Source organism: Branchiostoma lanceolatum, chromosome 19 (assembly GCF_035083965.1).
Source record: "Branchiostoma lanceolatum isolate klBraLanc5 chromosome 19, klBraLanc5.hap2, whole genome shotgun sequence".
Classification (NCBI taxonomy): Eukaryota; Metazoa; Chordata; class Leptocardii; order Amphioxiformes; family Branchiostomatidae; genus Branchiostoma; species Branchiostoma lanceolatum.
Genome location: NC_089740.1, coordinates 13,361,007 through 13,378,327, shown reverse-complemented (window position 1 = coordinate 13,378,327; position 17,321 = coordinate 13,361,007). Strand labels below are relative to the sequence as shown.

The 17,321-nt window shown below is 37.4% G+C and overlaps 1 protein-coding gene across 3 annotated transcripts in view; it reads left to right on the top strand.

Annotated features, from left to right (window-relative positions):
* The window catches only part of LOC136424940 (lipoxygenase homology domain-containing protein 1-like), a 45,269-nt gene that overhangs the window by 26,004 nt on the left and 1,944 nt on the right, over positions 1-17,321 (top strand). For all 3 annotated transcript variants that reach the window (XM_066413594.1, XM_066413593.1, XM_066413592.1), the window contains 18 exons: positions 255-418; positions 1,032-1,136; positions 1,388-1,496; positions 1,860-2,044; positions 5,822-6,000; positions 6,324-6,440; positions 6,872-7,031; positions 7,985-8,139; positions 9,805-10,014; positions 10,514-10,658; positions 11,396-11,601; positions 12,088-12,277; positions 12,849-13,009; positions 13,452-13,538; positions 13,921-14,053; positions 14,553-14,783; positions 16,150-16,323; positions 16,910-17,048. In XM_066413594.1, the coding sequence (XP_066269691.1) occupies positions 255-418; positions 1,032-1,136; positions 1,388-1,496; positions 1,860-2,044; positions 5,822-6,000; positions 6,324-6,440; positions 6,872-7,031; positions 7,985-8,139; positions 9,805-10,014; positions 10,514-10,658; positions 11,396-11,601; positions 12,088-12,277; positions 12,849-13,009; positions 13,452-13,538; positions 13,921-14,053; positions 14,553-14,783; positions 16,150-16,323; positions 16,910-17,048 (2,850 nt within the window). The remainder of the gene's footprint in view (positions 1-254; positions 419-1,031; positions 1,137-1,387; positions 1,497-1,859; positions 2,045-5,821; positions 6,001-6,323; positions 6,441-6,871; positions 7,032-7,984; positions 8,140-9,804; positions 10,015-10,513; positions 10,659-11,395; positions 11,602-12,087; positions 12,278-12,848; positions 13,010-13,451; positions 13,539-13,920; positions 14,054-14,552; positions 14,784-16,149; positions 16,324-16,909; positions 17,049-17,321) is intronic.

The window sequence follows — 17,321 nt, the reverse complement described above, 5'->3', positions numbered from 1 at the left end:
AACCAATTTCTTGAAGTGTCTAACATCCGATACGATCTTGAATTCGCTAGGTAGTGCATTCCATAACATTACGGATCTGTAGCTGAACGGTTTGAGTAGCTTGTAGAAACAGTTATAATTGTCTTATGATGCTTGCACAGCTGTGTGGTTCAAGGGCTACAGAAACAGAGATTGGCTCTGCCCAATGCACCATACAGTGCGGGATGGACTGGAATTTGAAGTAATGATTTTGCAACACTATTATTCTGTACTAGGTACTACTTCCCCTGCCAGCGTTGGTTGGCGACAGACGAGGACGACGGACAGATCGCGCGGGAGTTGGTTCCCGTCGACAAGGCCCTGTTTGACAAGACTCGATCCCTGAAGAAGGGAAAATCTACCACAAGTCTGAGGGATGAGCTGGGGCTAGAGATGATGGGTGAGTAGCGATGGAGTTACTTTTTATTTCCAGATCAAAAGGTACAAGATGTTTTAAAATGGTAGCACAGGCCGCATTGTATTGATTCTTTGCTGGATGGAAAGTTCAAGCCCTGATTTTAATCCCTGCCAATTGCAGGCTATTATAGATTTCTTAACTCCAAATTGAATGTAGGACTTGTAAGCATTTTAAGAGGTTATTAAGCATTTATTCCCATGTTTGTTTGACCTTTGATACACTGAAGTAGCTGTTTGGGTAACTAATTCTTTATTGATTATGGGATTAGGCAGCAGGGAGAGTTAAGCTCAATTATCAAAATAGTCACTGATACTATAGCTGGGGTATCAGTCCACATGAGTGATCATGCCAGACAAAAGCCTATTGGTTTTGGACTTACACGCTTGTCCTTTGTACAGCATTCAGGCTGTGTGTTGGTCAAGACTGTGAAATAGATAATATTACAAGCCCTACATTCAATATTACATTTTGTTCACGAACTAAAGGAAATCTGGAGATGTTGAGGTGACAAAAAGTAATTTTTCATTTTTCATTTTACATGACAATTATGTATTTATTTTTAATGATTACAAATTTCTTGTAATTTTGATTCCAGCCCAGACGACCACCTACCATGTGAATGTGAAGACAGGAGATGTAAGGGGTGCTGGTACCGACGCTAACGTGTACACCATTCTTTATGGGGAGCAGGATGATACAGGTAAGGAACTAGAGCTGTAACTCTAGTAAAACTGGTACAGATGCCAACGTGTACACCATTCTTTATGGAGAGCAGGATGATACAGGTAAGGAACTACAGCAGCTTTAATTTCAGGTACATGTATCTGTTCTAAAAGCCATAAAGATCCCGTGTACATTTGTCAGGTCAGGCTGACATGATGTTCATTTTTGCCTTTTAAAAGGGAAAGATGTCTTAAATTTCAGTGTTTTAAGCTGAATCTTATGTCCCAGGTATCATGCAGCTGAAGACATCCAAGAACAACTCCAACAAGTTTGAGAGGAATCAGCTCGATGAGTTTACGCTGGAAGCTGTGGACATTGGAGATCTGAAGAAAATCAAGTAAGTGTCACAAAATAAAAAGTTTAACCAGTTAGCGGTAACAAAAAGATTTGTTGATTGAATGACCTAATAGAATGTTTTTCATAATCTGTCTGTATGTATGTATATGCTTGTTTGTTTGCTTGTTAGTTTGGAAATCTCAAGTATAGTTTTTCTTCTGATTACCAAATCATTGTTGCTAAATTTTTCTTACTATCCAGTAAAAATATTTCATCAATTTCTATTTAAATTTTACTTCACCATCTTACACATGATTGTATAATGTCTGGGGAAACATTACATACAAAAATTTGCTTTGGTGTCAAATCTTTTTCTTCTATTCTTGATCATTGTTGATTTTATTTACTGTTTTTTTTTTGCCAGGATCTGGCACGACAATAAGGGTGGCTTCGCCGGCTGGTTTTTGGAGAGTGTCGAAATCAACGCCCCCTCCCTGGGGCAAAAGTGGTACTTCCCGTGCGGACGCTGGCTCGACAAGGGGCAGGACGACGGGAAACTCGAGCGAGAACTTTTCCCCGCCAACACCGCGACAGAGGAATACAACCCCTGTACGTCCATATGATTTTTTTTTATAACTAACATCTACTAATAAAACATGAATCCACCAGGGTACATAATTCCGCCACCCTGAAAAGAAACATCCAAACTGATCTCCAACCCAACCTCCCCAGTGTAAAGCACTCTATATCTGAACTGTGCATACCTGGAGGGTGCTGCACTAGAGATCTCTGTTTTTCGAAATGGCGGATTTATATATCTTGAAAGATTGATGTCAATGGAGGTTACATTTCTACACAATCGTACTCTCAAGTTAACTCTCAAATTCCACCAGGTACAATAAGGCACCCATATCATACAGAAGTCAATGTAAAAAGATCTACTAATGCAACATCAGTAATCCCCGAGGTATGCACACTTCAGATATCCAGGTGTTCAAGACAATGAATGATATATACATGTATCAGGATGACATGGTTTCAAGACATACATGTACAGTAAACTATGTAGATTTTGTCATTATGGACAGCCTACAAATCAATTGATGATTTGGTGTTTTTATTGCTGCTGTTTTCAGGTCTGACAAGTACAGAAACAAGTTATGACGCCGACTCAGACTCTATGACAGAAGACACTGTAGATACATGTAGTGACTCTATTACAGAACATGTTACAGTTGATAGTGACTGTATTACAGAACACAGGACAGTTCTAGATAGTGACTCTATTACAGAACATGTTACAGTTGATAGTGACTCTGTTACAGAACACAGGACAGTTCTAGATAGTGAGTCTATTACAGAACATGTTACAGTTGATAGTGACTCTGTTACAGAACACAGGACAGTTCTAGATAGTGACTCTATTACAGAACATGTTACAGTTGATAGTGACTCTATTACAGAACACAAATGACAGTTCTAGATAGTGACTCTATTACAGAACATGTTACAGTTGATAGTGACTCTATTACAGAACGCAGGACAGTTCTAGATAGTGACTCTATTACAGAACACATGACAGTTACTGTAGATTACAAATATGTTACAGAACAGACAAGTTTTGACATCACCTCAGACTCTATCACAGAACACATTTCAGTTGTAGATAGTGACTCTATTTCAGAAAACATTACAGGTTTAGATAGTGACTCTATGACAGAAGGCAAATAGTTACAGTTGTAGATTATACAAGTGACAGGAACTGTTATGATGACTAACATAATGTTATGCATGTCTCCATAATACTCCACTGTTTCGGTGGGTTAAAGTTCAAAAGATATCGTTCAAGCCATACATTTACTCAAAGAAATGCATAATGTCTCGGAATGGTTAATTTAACAGAAATAGGTACAGTTTTTCCTTTTTTTTTCATGCTGTATGACTCTATTTGTGATGCTTATCTTCAAAGGAATGCTAGCAAATGTTAGTATCAGAAGCATGATCATAGCTCTATTGTTCTTTCTGTTTATCTACTTGTACACTCGTTGGAGCTATGTACCGGTACAGTACCGCTTACAATCAATTAGGTACAGGTCCAAAATACCTGACCCTGCTGTATCGGTACTGGACCTGACTCAGGGGATGGCCACTTTGACAGATAAAATTACAGTGTACTATGAAATTACTGTGACAGTGCTCTAAAGCACAGAAAACACATTTGCATGGCTGGAGTCAAATGTTTTTTCATAGAAATAATACCTAGCACAATCAAATATTATGTTTTTACCAGTTCAAACATGCTTTTGTCCTTATTGAAAATCTAGGCTAAGCATTTTCAGAACAAGTAGTTTAGGTACAGGTTCAGGTCTGGACCTGTACCTAAACCTGTGTACCTGTACCTAAAATTTGTTTAGGTACACAGCTCTAACACTCGTTGTAAACTTCAACTTGAACTTTTGCATGTGGAAACTTCTTGCTGTTGTAAATTTCTGCAATGTTGTCATATTCTGCTGCGCAACCATTCTGTCACTACAATTACCTTGTACAAACTTTTTAACAGCATACTTTTTAACAGCATACTTTTTAACAACTTCTATGTGCTTGTACAATCAGTGTTAAGTTCTGCACAAAATTGTCTGGGATATTCCATTTAAAGGGCTGAGGGAGTGTTTTCAGTTGTTCTGTCATGATTTTCTCTGTTCTTTTTCGTGACCTTCTCCCTGTTGTGTAACCATGTAACAAGTAGAGCATTGGTAGCCAAGTGGCTACTTCTGTCTGCTAAAGGTTTACCACCACTAAATAAATATTGGAAAAAATAAGAAAAAAATTTGGCTCCCTTTAAACACTTTTAAATGGAATAACCCAGTATAGCGTTTCTATGCATGATGCTAAAAATGTCTTTGCTGTGAAAGTTGCAAACACCCCTATTTTATGTAATGGTAATGGCTATGTGTCTATCTCTGCATCTCTGATATTGGACTTTCCCATGTCAAAGTAGGGGTGAAGAACACTTTTTGCAATGCATGTCAACTAGTCTCTTCTTCCCATATTCTTCTTGCAAAGCTGGTCGCTTTCAATACACTGTGAAAGGTATGTCGGTCTGTATTAAAGAAAGCTTAAGAAGCAATGTTAAAGTGCAGCAGTTCCGATCTTATTTCTTCTTTGCATCTGCTTTTCTTTTCAGGTAGGTTGTAATGCTCTAGTTTCAGTAGAGTTTGTAGAGGAACACCTAATTAGTTGATACAATTGTAAGCACAAAGAGGTAAAATGTTTGAATAAGTTGCCAACATAGTTTTGTGTGGGTGTTTGAACCAAAATGGAATGTGAGGGAGGCTTAGCACCATAGCATTATGATAGCATTGTGCATCAGTAGTTGCTGTAGTTAGGCCACACCAATTTTATTTCTTGGTTAACAGATTTTTAAAAAAAATGATAGATTAGAAAATCAACATGAAAACAGAATCTCAGAGGAAAGTTTGTACTTTCAATTGGTGCACACAGTTTCAGAGAGTGAACAGGGTCAGGTGCAAGTTTTTACCCCAGCTTTCTGTTTAAATGATGTCCTTTTTAATATGCTAGAATTTAAAAAAACATTCCATTAACCAAGAAATTAGATTGGTGTGGCCTTACAGTAACATTTAACTGTTAGACAACAGAAAACGCACAACTTCTGGTACTTAGAATTTTAAGCATTGGTACTGTCCTTAGTGCTGAAAGGCTGGCTTTTATAAAATCCATTTTCAGGAGAGAAGCTCCCATATTTTTGTCTGATGAAAAATGTACGACTTTAACTATTTTATCGTGCTTTGAATCAGAGATATCATCCATATATCTTGTTTTGAATCAGAGATATTGTACAAGATTGTAAAGGCCCATTTTTAATGTTGGTATAATGGTGAGTCACAACTTTTTGTTCATCAGATTTAGCAAACTTACAATGAACGTCCTTATTATGTTGTAATAGTTTTTTATTTTTGCTAGGAACAGACGAAGTCATGGTGTGTCATTATTACCCTAATATAACATACATGTACGTGAAACCTTATTTTGTGTTTAATATGAATAATATCAAACCAAAACAAGAAGAGGGCTGTTTCAAGGTTTTTGATGAAATTTTCATTAATGGTGACAAAAATATAAAAATATCAAATCTTTGTCACCACTTGGATTGAACTTAACATACTCAATAGGTATAAAAGTCATTCTTTTTTAAGTTATTGCCAAATGATTGATGTTTGCATGACTGTCGCTGTCTATTGTCTCTGTTGTTTCTCATTGCTGTCTTTGTCAACATTTCCTTTTAGATTTATGAAGTAAAAATTCTTAAGTTTAGAGCTTGTTTTCTTTATCCAACATGTACTGATTTTTTGTGTGCAATGTTTCTAGACGTTCCGTATGAGATCGTCACGTACACCAGCGACGTTTCGGGGGCGGGAACGGACGCGGACGTTTACGTCGTGCTGTTTGGAAGAGACACGCAAACGGAACAGAAAAGTCTCTGTGCCAACAAGAAGGAGAGGAAAGAAAAGTTTGAGAAGGCCCAGAAGGACATCTTCATTGTTGAGGTCAGTTCAATGCATTGTGTTTCATTCTTTAGTGTCCCTGCAGCAAAATCAGCTAATTATAATGTTCCCACTTTTGGAACACAGGGGAAAACCAAGAGTTAGTGAGTTTCAACTGCTTGTAACCCCTGACCCAGACACTATTTGAGAGCACTGCAATTCAGTTTTTAAATTTTCCGTTGATCTAGTGTATGGTGGAGTTTAAGTTGTGAAACCCTTGCATGTAAAAAGCCAGGCACATATTGTCAAGAAGAGAAGGGGTGAACTGGTGTGCTTGGCCGTATTCTTCTCTTCCATCAATCGATGTCATGTTGTTGTTATTCTAGATGGAGGATGTCGGTGACCCCATTGAGAAGATCAGAATAGGGCATGATGGGAAGGGCTGGGGTGCAGGCTGGCATCTTGAAAAGGTCGAGGTGCGAAGACTGACGGACGACAAGAAGGTATGAAGAAAGTGAAAGTTCTAGCCTGCATCTTATAAGACTTTGAATTTGTTAAGATACTCTCAGAATTTGTAAAATCTCTTCTTTTTTAACAATTAAAAGGATATCATCTTGAACTACTCAAAAGTAAAATGACTGTCCAAATTTTTTATTTATAAAGCAGATGCATATTCTATGGTATATATTTTTCAGTAATAAGGATGTCTTTTGAGAGTTTGCAAATACTTCAGTCTGTGTATTATCAAATATTTCCGATAAGAAAATAGATTTTTGTCTTTCTCTTCACAGAAATAACAATATTGAATGATCTAACCAATCATTTTAGAAAATGGACCAAGCCATTGTCAACTTACGTTTTATCTTTTGTTACTCACTCTTTCCTTTTTTTTATTATTGTACTGAAAAAAAGGTGAATTATTGTTTTCTCCCAGGGTTCGATCACCTACACCTTCCCCTGTAAGCGGTGGCTGGCCAGGGGGGAGGATGATGGAGAGATCGTGCGTGAACTTCTCCCGGATAAAATCATGGAGGAGAAAACGAGGAAAGACGGGAGCATGAAGAAGAAGGAGATCAAACATGACGCCTTAGAAAGTAAGAAATACTATTTGTAGTCTTAAAAGTAGTCAGTAAACAAATTGATATCTTGTATCTTTCACTTGGACTCAGACATCTCTTTTGCAGTTACGGTAAATGCAGAAATGTTTGCGGTGGTTTTATGTTCGCAGTTTTTGCGGTGGCCGTTTCATCGCGAACTTAAAACCACCGCGAACATTTTTGTCCAATACTGTAGCAGTATGTGACTTAAAATTAAAACCACCGCAATCACTCCATTTTCGCCTTAGCACGAAATAAAAATCATGCAAACTTAAATGCATTTACAGTATCATGTCATTCACATGTCCAACAGATTGCTGTCAGTGGCATTTCTTTCCTTCTGATCAAAAGAAAGAGACAACATGTCTTCGTATGAAAGTTAATCCGATAAATTGATAGAATTCATTCTGAAGCAGGATCATAACTGTAACTCCCAACACAAAAATAAGTTTGACTTTTTCAACTCAGCTGTACATACAGCACTTGTCTTTGTCAAAGAATGAGCAATCTATTGCTTCTTTGACTTGTGTGTTAACCCTCTCCCTGCTACCTTACCCCATAACCAATACAAATTTGGTACCAAAGGGCTACCAAAGCTGGCTGATGGTTAAACACTAGCACAGACAGGTGCCTTGAACTGTGTTTGGACCGATATTAGCACAAAACCGGTGTATTTATTGCAGTGTGCCACTGGATAGTGTTCAGCACCAAGGACAAAAATGCATGTGTATAACATTATATGGATTGTGTTCAGCACCAAGGACAGGTCTGTTTGTAGACACAGTTTAGCACTAAGTGTGCTTTCCATGTATGTAATGTTATATGGATGGCGTTCAGCACCAAGGACAGTGTGTATTATGCAGTTCACTGTTATGGATGTTTTTTCTGTAGAGCATGTTTACAGCAAGATGAATGCTAAGAATATGTATTGCTCTTTTCCACCTCTGCAGTGAAACAGTACCAAGTGTTGGTGTACACCGGTGATGTGAAGGGTGCAGGAACTGACGCTAACGTCTTCTTAAACATCTTCGGAGAAAACGGCGACACAGGAGAGAGAAAACTGAATAAATCAGAGACTCACATGGACAAGTTTGAACGTGGACAGGTATGAAATACTCATTATTGGTTAACTCTATCATTTGCGATTGGTGGTGTAACAGTAAATGCTTGTCTGATAACTTCTAGATAGATTTTTAAAAAACGTTTGAGCTCACATACCAAAATTAACTGTGACAGTCATAGAAACATTTACTGTGTATTGTAAATGCATCATAATTGTACATTCAAGCAATGCCTGATTGTGTGCAAGGTATTAATACCAGGAGAACAATTCTTGCAACTAGTTTTTGGTTTTCTGTAAGGGTGCCTAATTGACAGTAATGGCTGTAATACTCTGTAATGGTACTATACATTGTACATATAATGTGACTGTCAGTATAAAATTTATGCTGTACAGAATTGCTTTCTAAGTCTGTTTGCTAAGAGATGGCCAAGCCAATAGTTTTGTCTCCAGCTTATAAATCGTTATGCATGATGAAACCCCACTAATTTCCCACAAGCATGATGGCTACTAGTTTTGTATCTAAACTATCCAAACAGAACACAACAATCCTATTTTACTGTGCACATTTCTTGTTTATCCACACATTGCATTTTGCTTGACCTTGCTATTTAGAGCTTTCACACCCTGAAAGCTCGTGATGTAAGGCCAAAAAAACTCTCTCACAGTTTTACGAATATCTTGCCCCCCTCCCCATGCATGGCAGAGTTCAGAGGTAAACATTTTGAAATCTCTGGGTTCTAAGTCACCGTCCAGATTTCTGCAGGTTTTTGTGTGTTTGACCATTCCTTTGGCTTGATATAAAGGAATACACAAGCACTGTGACACAAAGACGTCTTGACACATGCATGACATTGTCTACATTTGTCTTCAAATAAGTGTGTGCTGCACTGGTGTAAGGTTGAGAAAATACAGGTGCTACATTTCTTACAATGTGTATGGAATATATTATGTATCAGTATATTATGTTATGTTGTATATAGCTTATTTGTGCTTTGTTTATGATCAACTTTGGGCTAAAAGCAAGGTCATAAGATTTGCTCAGTTGGAGAACAAGAATATTCTCAACACTTAGATTACTGACCAGTCAAACAGTAATGATATAAACTACCTTTAAGTTAATACATATACATGTAAGGTGAATTGTTAATAAATCATTTCTTTAGAATACATACTGTGTCAAGTTGGTACGGTGGAAATTTGTAAATTTAAGGTGTTTTACTAAAGGTCTTTAAGGTGTTGCCTGGTGTGAAGATTTAGTTTGCATTAAAGTATTTAGTAGACAGCATTATGATAACTGGAGGCTATTTTCCTAGAAGTAACGTTAGTAATTTTCAACTTGTGGAATGAAGTTGATTATTATAATAATGACTTTTCATGTTAACCAAGTCTTCCTATAAAAGGTATAATGATAAACTGTAGAGTTTTGGTGCAACAATATTTCCCTTGCAAGAGGCTTAAGGTTAATGTTGAAAAGAATGTTCAATTTCTGTATGTCGTGTATATTGATTTTTGAAAACATTTCTTGGGTAAAACCTAGTACAAGATGACAGCTACAGTAATTCTGGTCTTCAGTTAATGTGGTGCATTTTCTATCGTTTGTGGATGTTGTTAGTGCAGTTACTGTTACGGTATTAGAGTTAGTACTTGAAGCCTTTTCTATATTCCTTTTCTTTTTTTTATTTACAATCGTCCTTTCATTCACCAAAGGTGGACAAGTTCCAGCTAGAAGCAGTTGACCTTGGGAAGGTTTTCAAGGTCAAGATCCGCCATGACAACGCCCTGTTGAACCCCGCGTGGTTCCTGGATAAGATCGAGGTCGTTGACCTGGCTGACCAGGACACGTTTGTGTTCCACTGTGAACGCTGGCTCGGGAAGAACAAGGATGATGGGAAAATAGAGAGGTCACTCTATGTCAAGGTCAGTTTTTTTATAACATTTTAAAATTATTTAGATTTCCACTTTTATCTTATTCAACTTCAGGAAAAAGAATCTTATCAGATGAAGAAAATAAAAAACTTGGTCTGTTTGTAACATAAAATGTTGACTTTCTTGGAATAGGAAATGTAGTTGGAAGGTAACTTGGATTTAAACATGAAATATACTTGATTTCAATCAAATTGCCAACTGACAAAATTAAATTGATAAGTACAATATCTGTGAACTTTAGATTTGACATCTTTGAAATAACTGTTTAAATCTTAACATTACATCTTGTGTCATTACACGACAGTCAATGTCATCTCGAAAAAGCAACAACAAAATATTGGAACAAAAATTATGTAAGAGACCACCAAAAAGTGTCACACTGTTAAGGTAGCTTACAAAACGTATGTAGAGGTTTGACTGTAACTATTAACTTCAAGGTAAACAGGTACAAGAGTGTTTGATTAAGTTTTCCTCTTTTTATGTCTGCTAGGGTTATGAAGGCGACACATCAAGTACATCGTCTCGCAGGAGTTCGTTCGGTGGGAGCCAGCTGTCGCTGAAAAGCGCCAGTCCGAGTCTGAAGAGGAAAAACTCCAGAGGGTCTCTTATGGAGGAGACTATACCAGAGGGACCTTGTAAGTACATAGTATACTCAAGACTTTTCAGCATTGTTAGGTGTGTCCAAGACATTGGTGGATCATATAATCAACTACTGTTGACAGTATCATTCAGTCTTTCAAAGTTACCATCCTATATTAGCTCCAGTCTGCCCCTTTTATTGCTTGTCTTCAGAATAGTCTGGCAACTTTTGATACATGAACATTCAGCTGAAATATATTAATTTATAAGCAATTTTTGATTGACTCTGAGTTGCTCTGTAATGTGGGAACAGAGATTGACTGAGAAATATTTGATGCCAAATACAATTTTAAAGGCCAAACATTTGAATATGGATGAGTGCCAGAATATTCTGAGTAGGGAGTTAGACTGGAGCTAGAATAGGATGGATTCCAGGCTATAGCATTTGGGCTATGTACAACATAGCACAGATAGGATAACTATTAGTAGAATTAATTAATTCCAGACTATGACTAGTATACAAAATGTAGCAGGAAAATATAGCGGTTGGGGGAAAATGGAGTAGGTCGCGGCACTTAATTTTAACGGTGGTAACAAACATTTCTGGCTTAAATATTAGTGATCAAATATTAGGGATGATGAAATTTTAGCTGTTGACTAGTGACAGTTAAATCAGCTAAAATTAAGTTACAGTTAACAAGTCAAGAATTACAGTATATGAATTGTCCTACTCTTGTGATGCAATCTTCCCAAGCATGCTGTGAATCAACCTGGTGACACTTTTTCCTCCCAGTGATTCCCTACAATGTGAAGGTCGTGACGGGAGGTGGGGATGACAACGGGACCAACGCCAACCCTTACATCACCATCATGGGGCCCAAGAAGAAGACAACAGGAAGGATCCCTCTGGATCTGGAGGAAAAGAGCAAGTTTGAACCGGCGTCTGTCGAGACGTTTGCAATAGAAGGAGTGGATGTGGGAGATGTCAAGAAGATAGAGGTGTGTTTGACCTTCTCCCTGCTGCCTAACTCTGTAACCAACAGGGACTTGGGTGCCAAACGGCTACTTCAGTGTGCTAAAGGTTAACACTGTGCTCTCAGAATTAAGAGGGTCTCTGGAGTCAAATCCCTTATCGCAGGTTCAAATTTCTAATAGGTCCTGATGTTGTGCCCTTGGGAAACGAATGTTCTTACTCCACTCATGACAAGTGAAAATGCAGCAACATTTTCAGCTGCTGGTTTTGTGCAAGTGTTTTTTGTATAATATGTCATGATGTACATTTGGAACCCAGCAATCAAACACAAAAAGGAAGGGAACTTTCGGAGCCAAAAGTAGCAGAAACAGAAAAAAAGGTCATGTAAACCAAGGGAAAAAGAAAAGGATTGATGTGTTCTTGTAACTAGATTTATTGATCTAAAAAAAGTTGTTTAGTATTATGTATAGCACGATGTTCTTTGTTGTAACCTCCACTTTCCACAACTGCAGTTTGGCCATGATGGTGTGCTGCCAGGCCAGGGGTGGTTTGTGAAGGAGGTGGAGTTAGACGTGCCCACCGCTGGAAAGCACTACTACTTTCCCTGCAAGAGGTGGCTGGCTAAGGACAAGGAGGATGGTCTGATCTCTCGTGTACTGACACTGCAAGATGCGGAGAGCACCATGCTCAGCTACACACCTAGTAAGTATGATGGATATTGTATCAGTTGCTGTAGATGCCACCGTAAAAATGGCTCTAGTGTAAACTTTCATTGGCCCAATGGTATTTTGTTTCTAGCTTTAGCAGTAACAACAATTTTGAAAGTACATTGTATAAGACAGCTACTGTGAAGGAAAAGTACTGGTAAGGAAAACGGATTTCTAAATTGTACATTTTTGCACTCACTATTGTATTCATCATTCAACATTTTGTATATCTAGCTTGTAAATGTATCAAATCAATGTTAACTTTAAGTTAGTACAATCAAACCAGTTGAACTAGGGACCACTTCTATATGTATTAGATAGCACAAGGAGCAACTGGATATGGTGACCACTTTTAGGTGGACTGTTAGATAATTTGATAATCCTGTCAAAAGTGACCACCTGTCTACTATGACCATTTTCTTCAGAGCCCTTTTGAGTGATCACTGTGAACAGGTACTTACATGTAGTACATTTTGTAGCTACACCACTTTCTTTCTCTTGTTTTTGAAAAGTGCTTTAAACTTTGAAATCTGATATCATTTGTGTCACTTTTTTTTCTCCGCTAGTGGTTCCCTATGAGGTGACAGTGTACACGGGTGATATAAGCAGTGGTGGCACCGATGCAAAAATCACCATGACCGTATTTGGCTCTGGTGGCACAACTCAGGAGATACCACTTGAGAAAGGGGAGGACAGATTTGAAAGAGGAAAGGTCGACATCCTCCGGGTAAGCCACTGTTGAGTCAGCACTCCTTGCTGAAAGTTTGCTATCAATGAAAGAAGTTTGTATACTATTGATATTATATGAGAAAAGTGGAATTCCAAACTTAAACTGGAGGGTGTTATAAGTCAAATAATACTTTCCATTTAGTTCGGTGAGGTAAAGTGATCATGAAGAAGCCAATGTCAAACTGTAAGGACAAAGTATGACACATTTTTTTCCATAGCTACATATACATGTGCCATGACTTAATACGTATTTAGCCATGCAAGCACACAGTGTCTCATGTATTGGGTTGTTTTAATACATTTTTGTATATATTCATAACCTTCTCCCTGCTGCCTAACTCTGTAGCCAATAGGGCTACTTCAGTGTGGTAAAGATTAAGTTTTCACTTTAACATAATGCAACAACTCAACTTATTTTAATTTGTTTACATCAATTGTAGATGGAGTTGGATGACGTTGGTGAGTTGAAGAAGATTCGAGTGAGCCACAACGGGAAGGGCAGCCGGCCAGACTGGTACTTAGAAAAGGTGAGCTGCTTCAATATTTTTTTTTTTTTGGAATCATTTTCTTTGGTTTTCCTTTTCATACTTTTTTTGGAAGATGTTATATATAATATCATTACTTGATTGTCATTCAAAGTTTAGGTTGTGATACTAAAGGCAAAACTATTCTTTCTCATGTGAGCCAAGTGCTAAATAGAGAGGCAGTTCATGTGACCGTGTAATGTAACATTAATTACTTTTTTTTCACTCACACTTGGATTCTTCAGTCTTCCTATCATAACCTCAAGCTATTTGTAAATACATCAGACATTTACTATATAGCTACTGAGTACAGTAGTGACCACCCCTGCACAAGTACCTGGATATTGTGCCACCGCTACAATGTACTGTTTGATTTATGATTCAGATCACTCTGAGGAACCAGGACTCAGGAGAACTCTCAGTGTTTATCTTAGATGACTGGATTTCTAAGAGCAAAGGAGACGGTCAGCTGACTAAGGACATCCCTGCTAGTGTTGGTGGGAAAGCAACGATCAAGAGTAAGTTTTTATCAAAACACACGCATCAAACTAAATCCATATTGAAAATCTGAGTTTTAGAATGAGACAGACTTTAAACGATTATCGGCATCTCTTTGCAATAACTTATTACATGTATGTATTGCAGCGTATTTTTGGATATTATAAGATAAGTAGTACATTTCATTCCCTGTGACTCCTGACTCTTCCAACTCCATCTGCTCTGTGGGTCTGCAAATTAAACTAATTCCACATTAAAACTGAGTTTAAGAATATAGAACAGACTTCAGCAGATTATATGGGGCATACATGCATGTATGAATCTCTCACACATAGGGGTGTCCAAACATAGGGTTATTTTAGATAATTAGATGTTAATTCATTATTGTCATGTTACTTTAGTCTTTAACGATTCTAATATGTTACCTACTTTTCAAAACATACCGTTAAAAACACAATTCAGCCATTTGTGCTGCAGAGTTTTTTTTAACCTAGAAACCATTCTTTCTATTTCTCACAGAAACCACCTACAAGGTCTCAGTGAAGACGAGTGACGAGAGGGGGGCAGGAACAGATGCAAACATTTCTCTCATCATCTTTGGGGAAAACGGCGACTCGGGCGAACTGAAACTCAAGGAGTCGGAAACCAGTTCCAACAAGTTTGAGAGGAACCAGACCGACGTCTTTAAGTACCCAGACATGCTGAGTCTTGGAGATCTTCACAAGTGTAGGGTGTGGCATGATAGTAAAGGTAAGGATTTAAGTCTTCATTTTTTTAACCTAAGGTTGCCATAGGATATTGGAGGGTTATTTTTACAGAACCAGTGGCTTCTTACCTGCTGACGTTTTGCTGTGTCTGGTTGTTTAAAGAAAACAACTCCAATATCCTGTGTTCTGCCAATGAGATGAAATTATTTTTGGATGCCAAAGTTGACGTTTGGTACCAAATTTGAATTGGTTATGGTTTTAGGCTCCAAGAAAAAGGTTACAGTTGAACAATGTACATGATATTCAGGCAGAAATGATTTGAACTTTTTGAAGGTATGACATTAAAGGGGTCTAGTTCAAAATATTTCACTTGCATGAATGCCATGATAATTATTCTATTGCTCTAACTTCAGAATCTGTGTTCTGTCATTCCATTGTCATCCTATATTTCCAATGCATCTTAAGCATATTATCTGGTAATCCTGGAATAGATTAGTTTGAGCATGAAATGCTTTCTAATCTGATTTCATACTATTTTTACTGTGGCTTTTGAATGACAAAATGATCAAATCATATCAGACATCTTTGTTGTGATTATCTTTGCATGAAAATGTACTGTATATTCTACTTCTTGCTATAATTACATACTTTCTTTGGACTCCTTTCTTCATGTCAACTTTTCTTCACTTTTTTGCATGCAAAATTTCTTCAGTTTCCCCAGAAGGTATGATGGTGATGTTTCAGTGTATCAGAGGGTGTTACAGTAATACTGAACCTTAGACAATAAGTTAGGAAAGTTAATCATATCTCAATCCTTGAATGTACAACCATAGTAGATTGGACACTATAATGATTTGTTTAGGGTAATAAACAAGCTTTCCAATTATATATTATGCAATACAATAATTATTGATGGAATAACAAAAGAGAAATGATAACTGAAATCAAGTTTACAAACTTTTTTCTGTTAGGTTGTTTCATCTTTCTGTTGACTGTGATTTCATAATACTTCTTATTCTCACTGTTCACATTAATAAGTTTTGAATTATGTAAAATATGACGTACGTCAAATTTGATGCCAGTTTTGAATATGTGAAACTTTGTATTGCAAGTTCCTTAGATTTTAATTGTAATCTTTCTTGAAATCATATAATGTCTATTTGTCCATAGATATTTTATAAAGTTGAACACAAAGAATGTACTATCAATGTCATAGTTGCCTTCAAGTGAATGTTCTTCTCTTGAAATCTTTGTATCAATTTTGTATCAGTATCAGTACATCTTGAATGTATATTGACATTACTCTGTAACATTTTGTAAATTAAAGGAAAAATTATCAAGACTTCTACCAACACCGATGAACTTAGAAGTGAACATTGAGTAATGTTTCTTTTATTAATTTTCCCCAGGGTTTGGCGCAGGTTGGCACCTGGAGTACATTGAGGTGCTGGACCAGAAGACGGACAAGTCGTTCACGTTCCCGTGCGGCCGCTGGTTAGCAAAGGACGAGGACGACAAACAGATCATGAGAGAACTGATCTGTACCTCTCCAGGCACACCCAAGTCTGACAAGGAGAAAATAGGTGGGTGTAAATAGTTTTTCTTCTTTTGATTTGATTTGATTTGATTTTATTCGACTGTAGAAAAGTACAGCCAGGACTACCCAACTAGCCAAAGGCTATTACAAAGGGTTAGCCCTGGGAACAGTATTCAAAGTTCAATACAAACTTTCACAAAGTGCGTCAAACACACACATAGAGGCGGACACAAAACACAAAGTAAAATTACAGAAACGAAATCAACAAAAACCATCACAAGACTGAAGCGCATATGGAAAAAAATGCACGAGACTAAGCGTTAACAATGCCAAGCCAAAACTTAGGTGTATTACGTACTAGGTTACTTAGATTATCTTTTCTTTTAGTTTGCTCAGTGGAAGGCACTGTTGGTAGAAGACAAAGGTTATGTGGTAGAAGATGGCGGTAAACATTGGTTTTGAAGGCTTGTGGGTTATATTTGGGACAGAGACAATGAATACTGTTTAGTATTTGGATGTCTAACCTTCATCAACATTATGTACAAACATGTAGTACTACATGTGAATGTAATTAGATTGCTTTGAATAACTTTTACATCTATTAGATAACTAAAACATAATGTTTTTTCAAGCTTACAACATCAAAGTGGTCACCAGTGACAGGAAGGAAGCAGGAACCACCAATGACGCCTTCCTCATCCTGGAAGGAGACTTGCGCAAGTCTAAGGAGTTTTCCATGGACAACACCGCCAAGGGGAAATACTTCAAACAGTAAGATTTTGCTTACTCAATACTTAGTTAGTTCCTAATCTTCTTATCAGTGAATAATCTAGCTCAGTAAGACTTGAGCGCCCTTTTTCTCTGGCAGATCTAAATAACAATGTTTTGGGAAAAGTTTTTGGTTCCTCTTTTTATGAAATTCTTCGTAAAGCCATTGATGGAAATTGTCTATAAACATGCCTTTATTGTCCTTCTCTAAGTGGTAATGCTTACATCTACTGTACATACATGTATACAATGTATTTGTGTGTGTGTGTCTGTGTG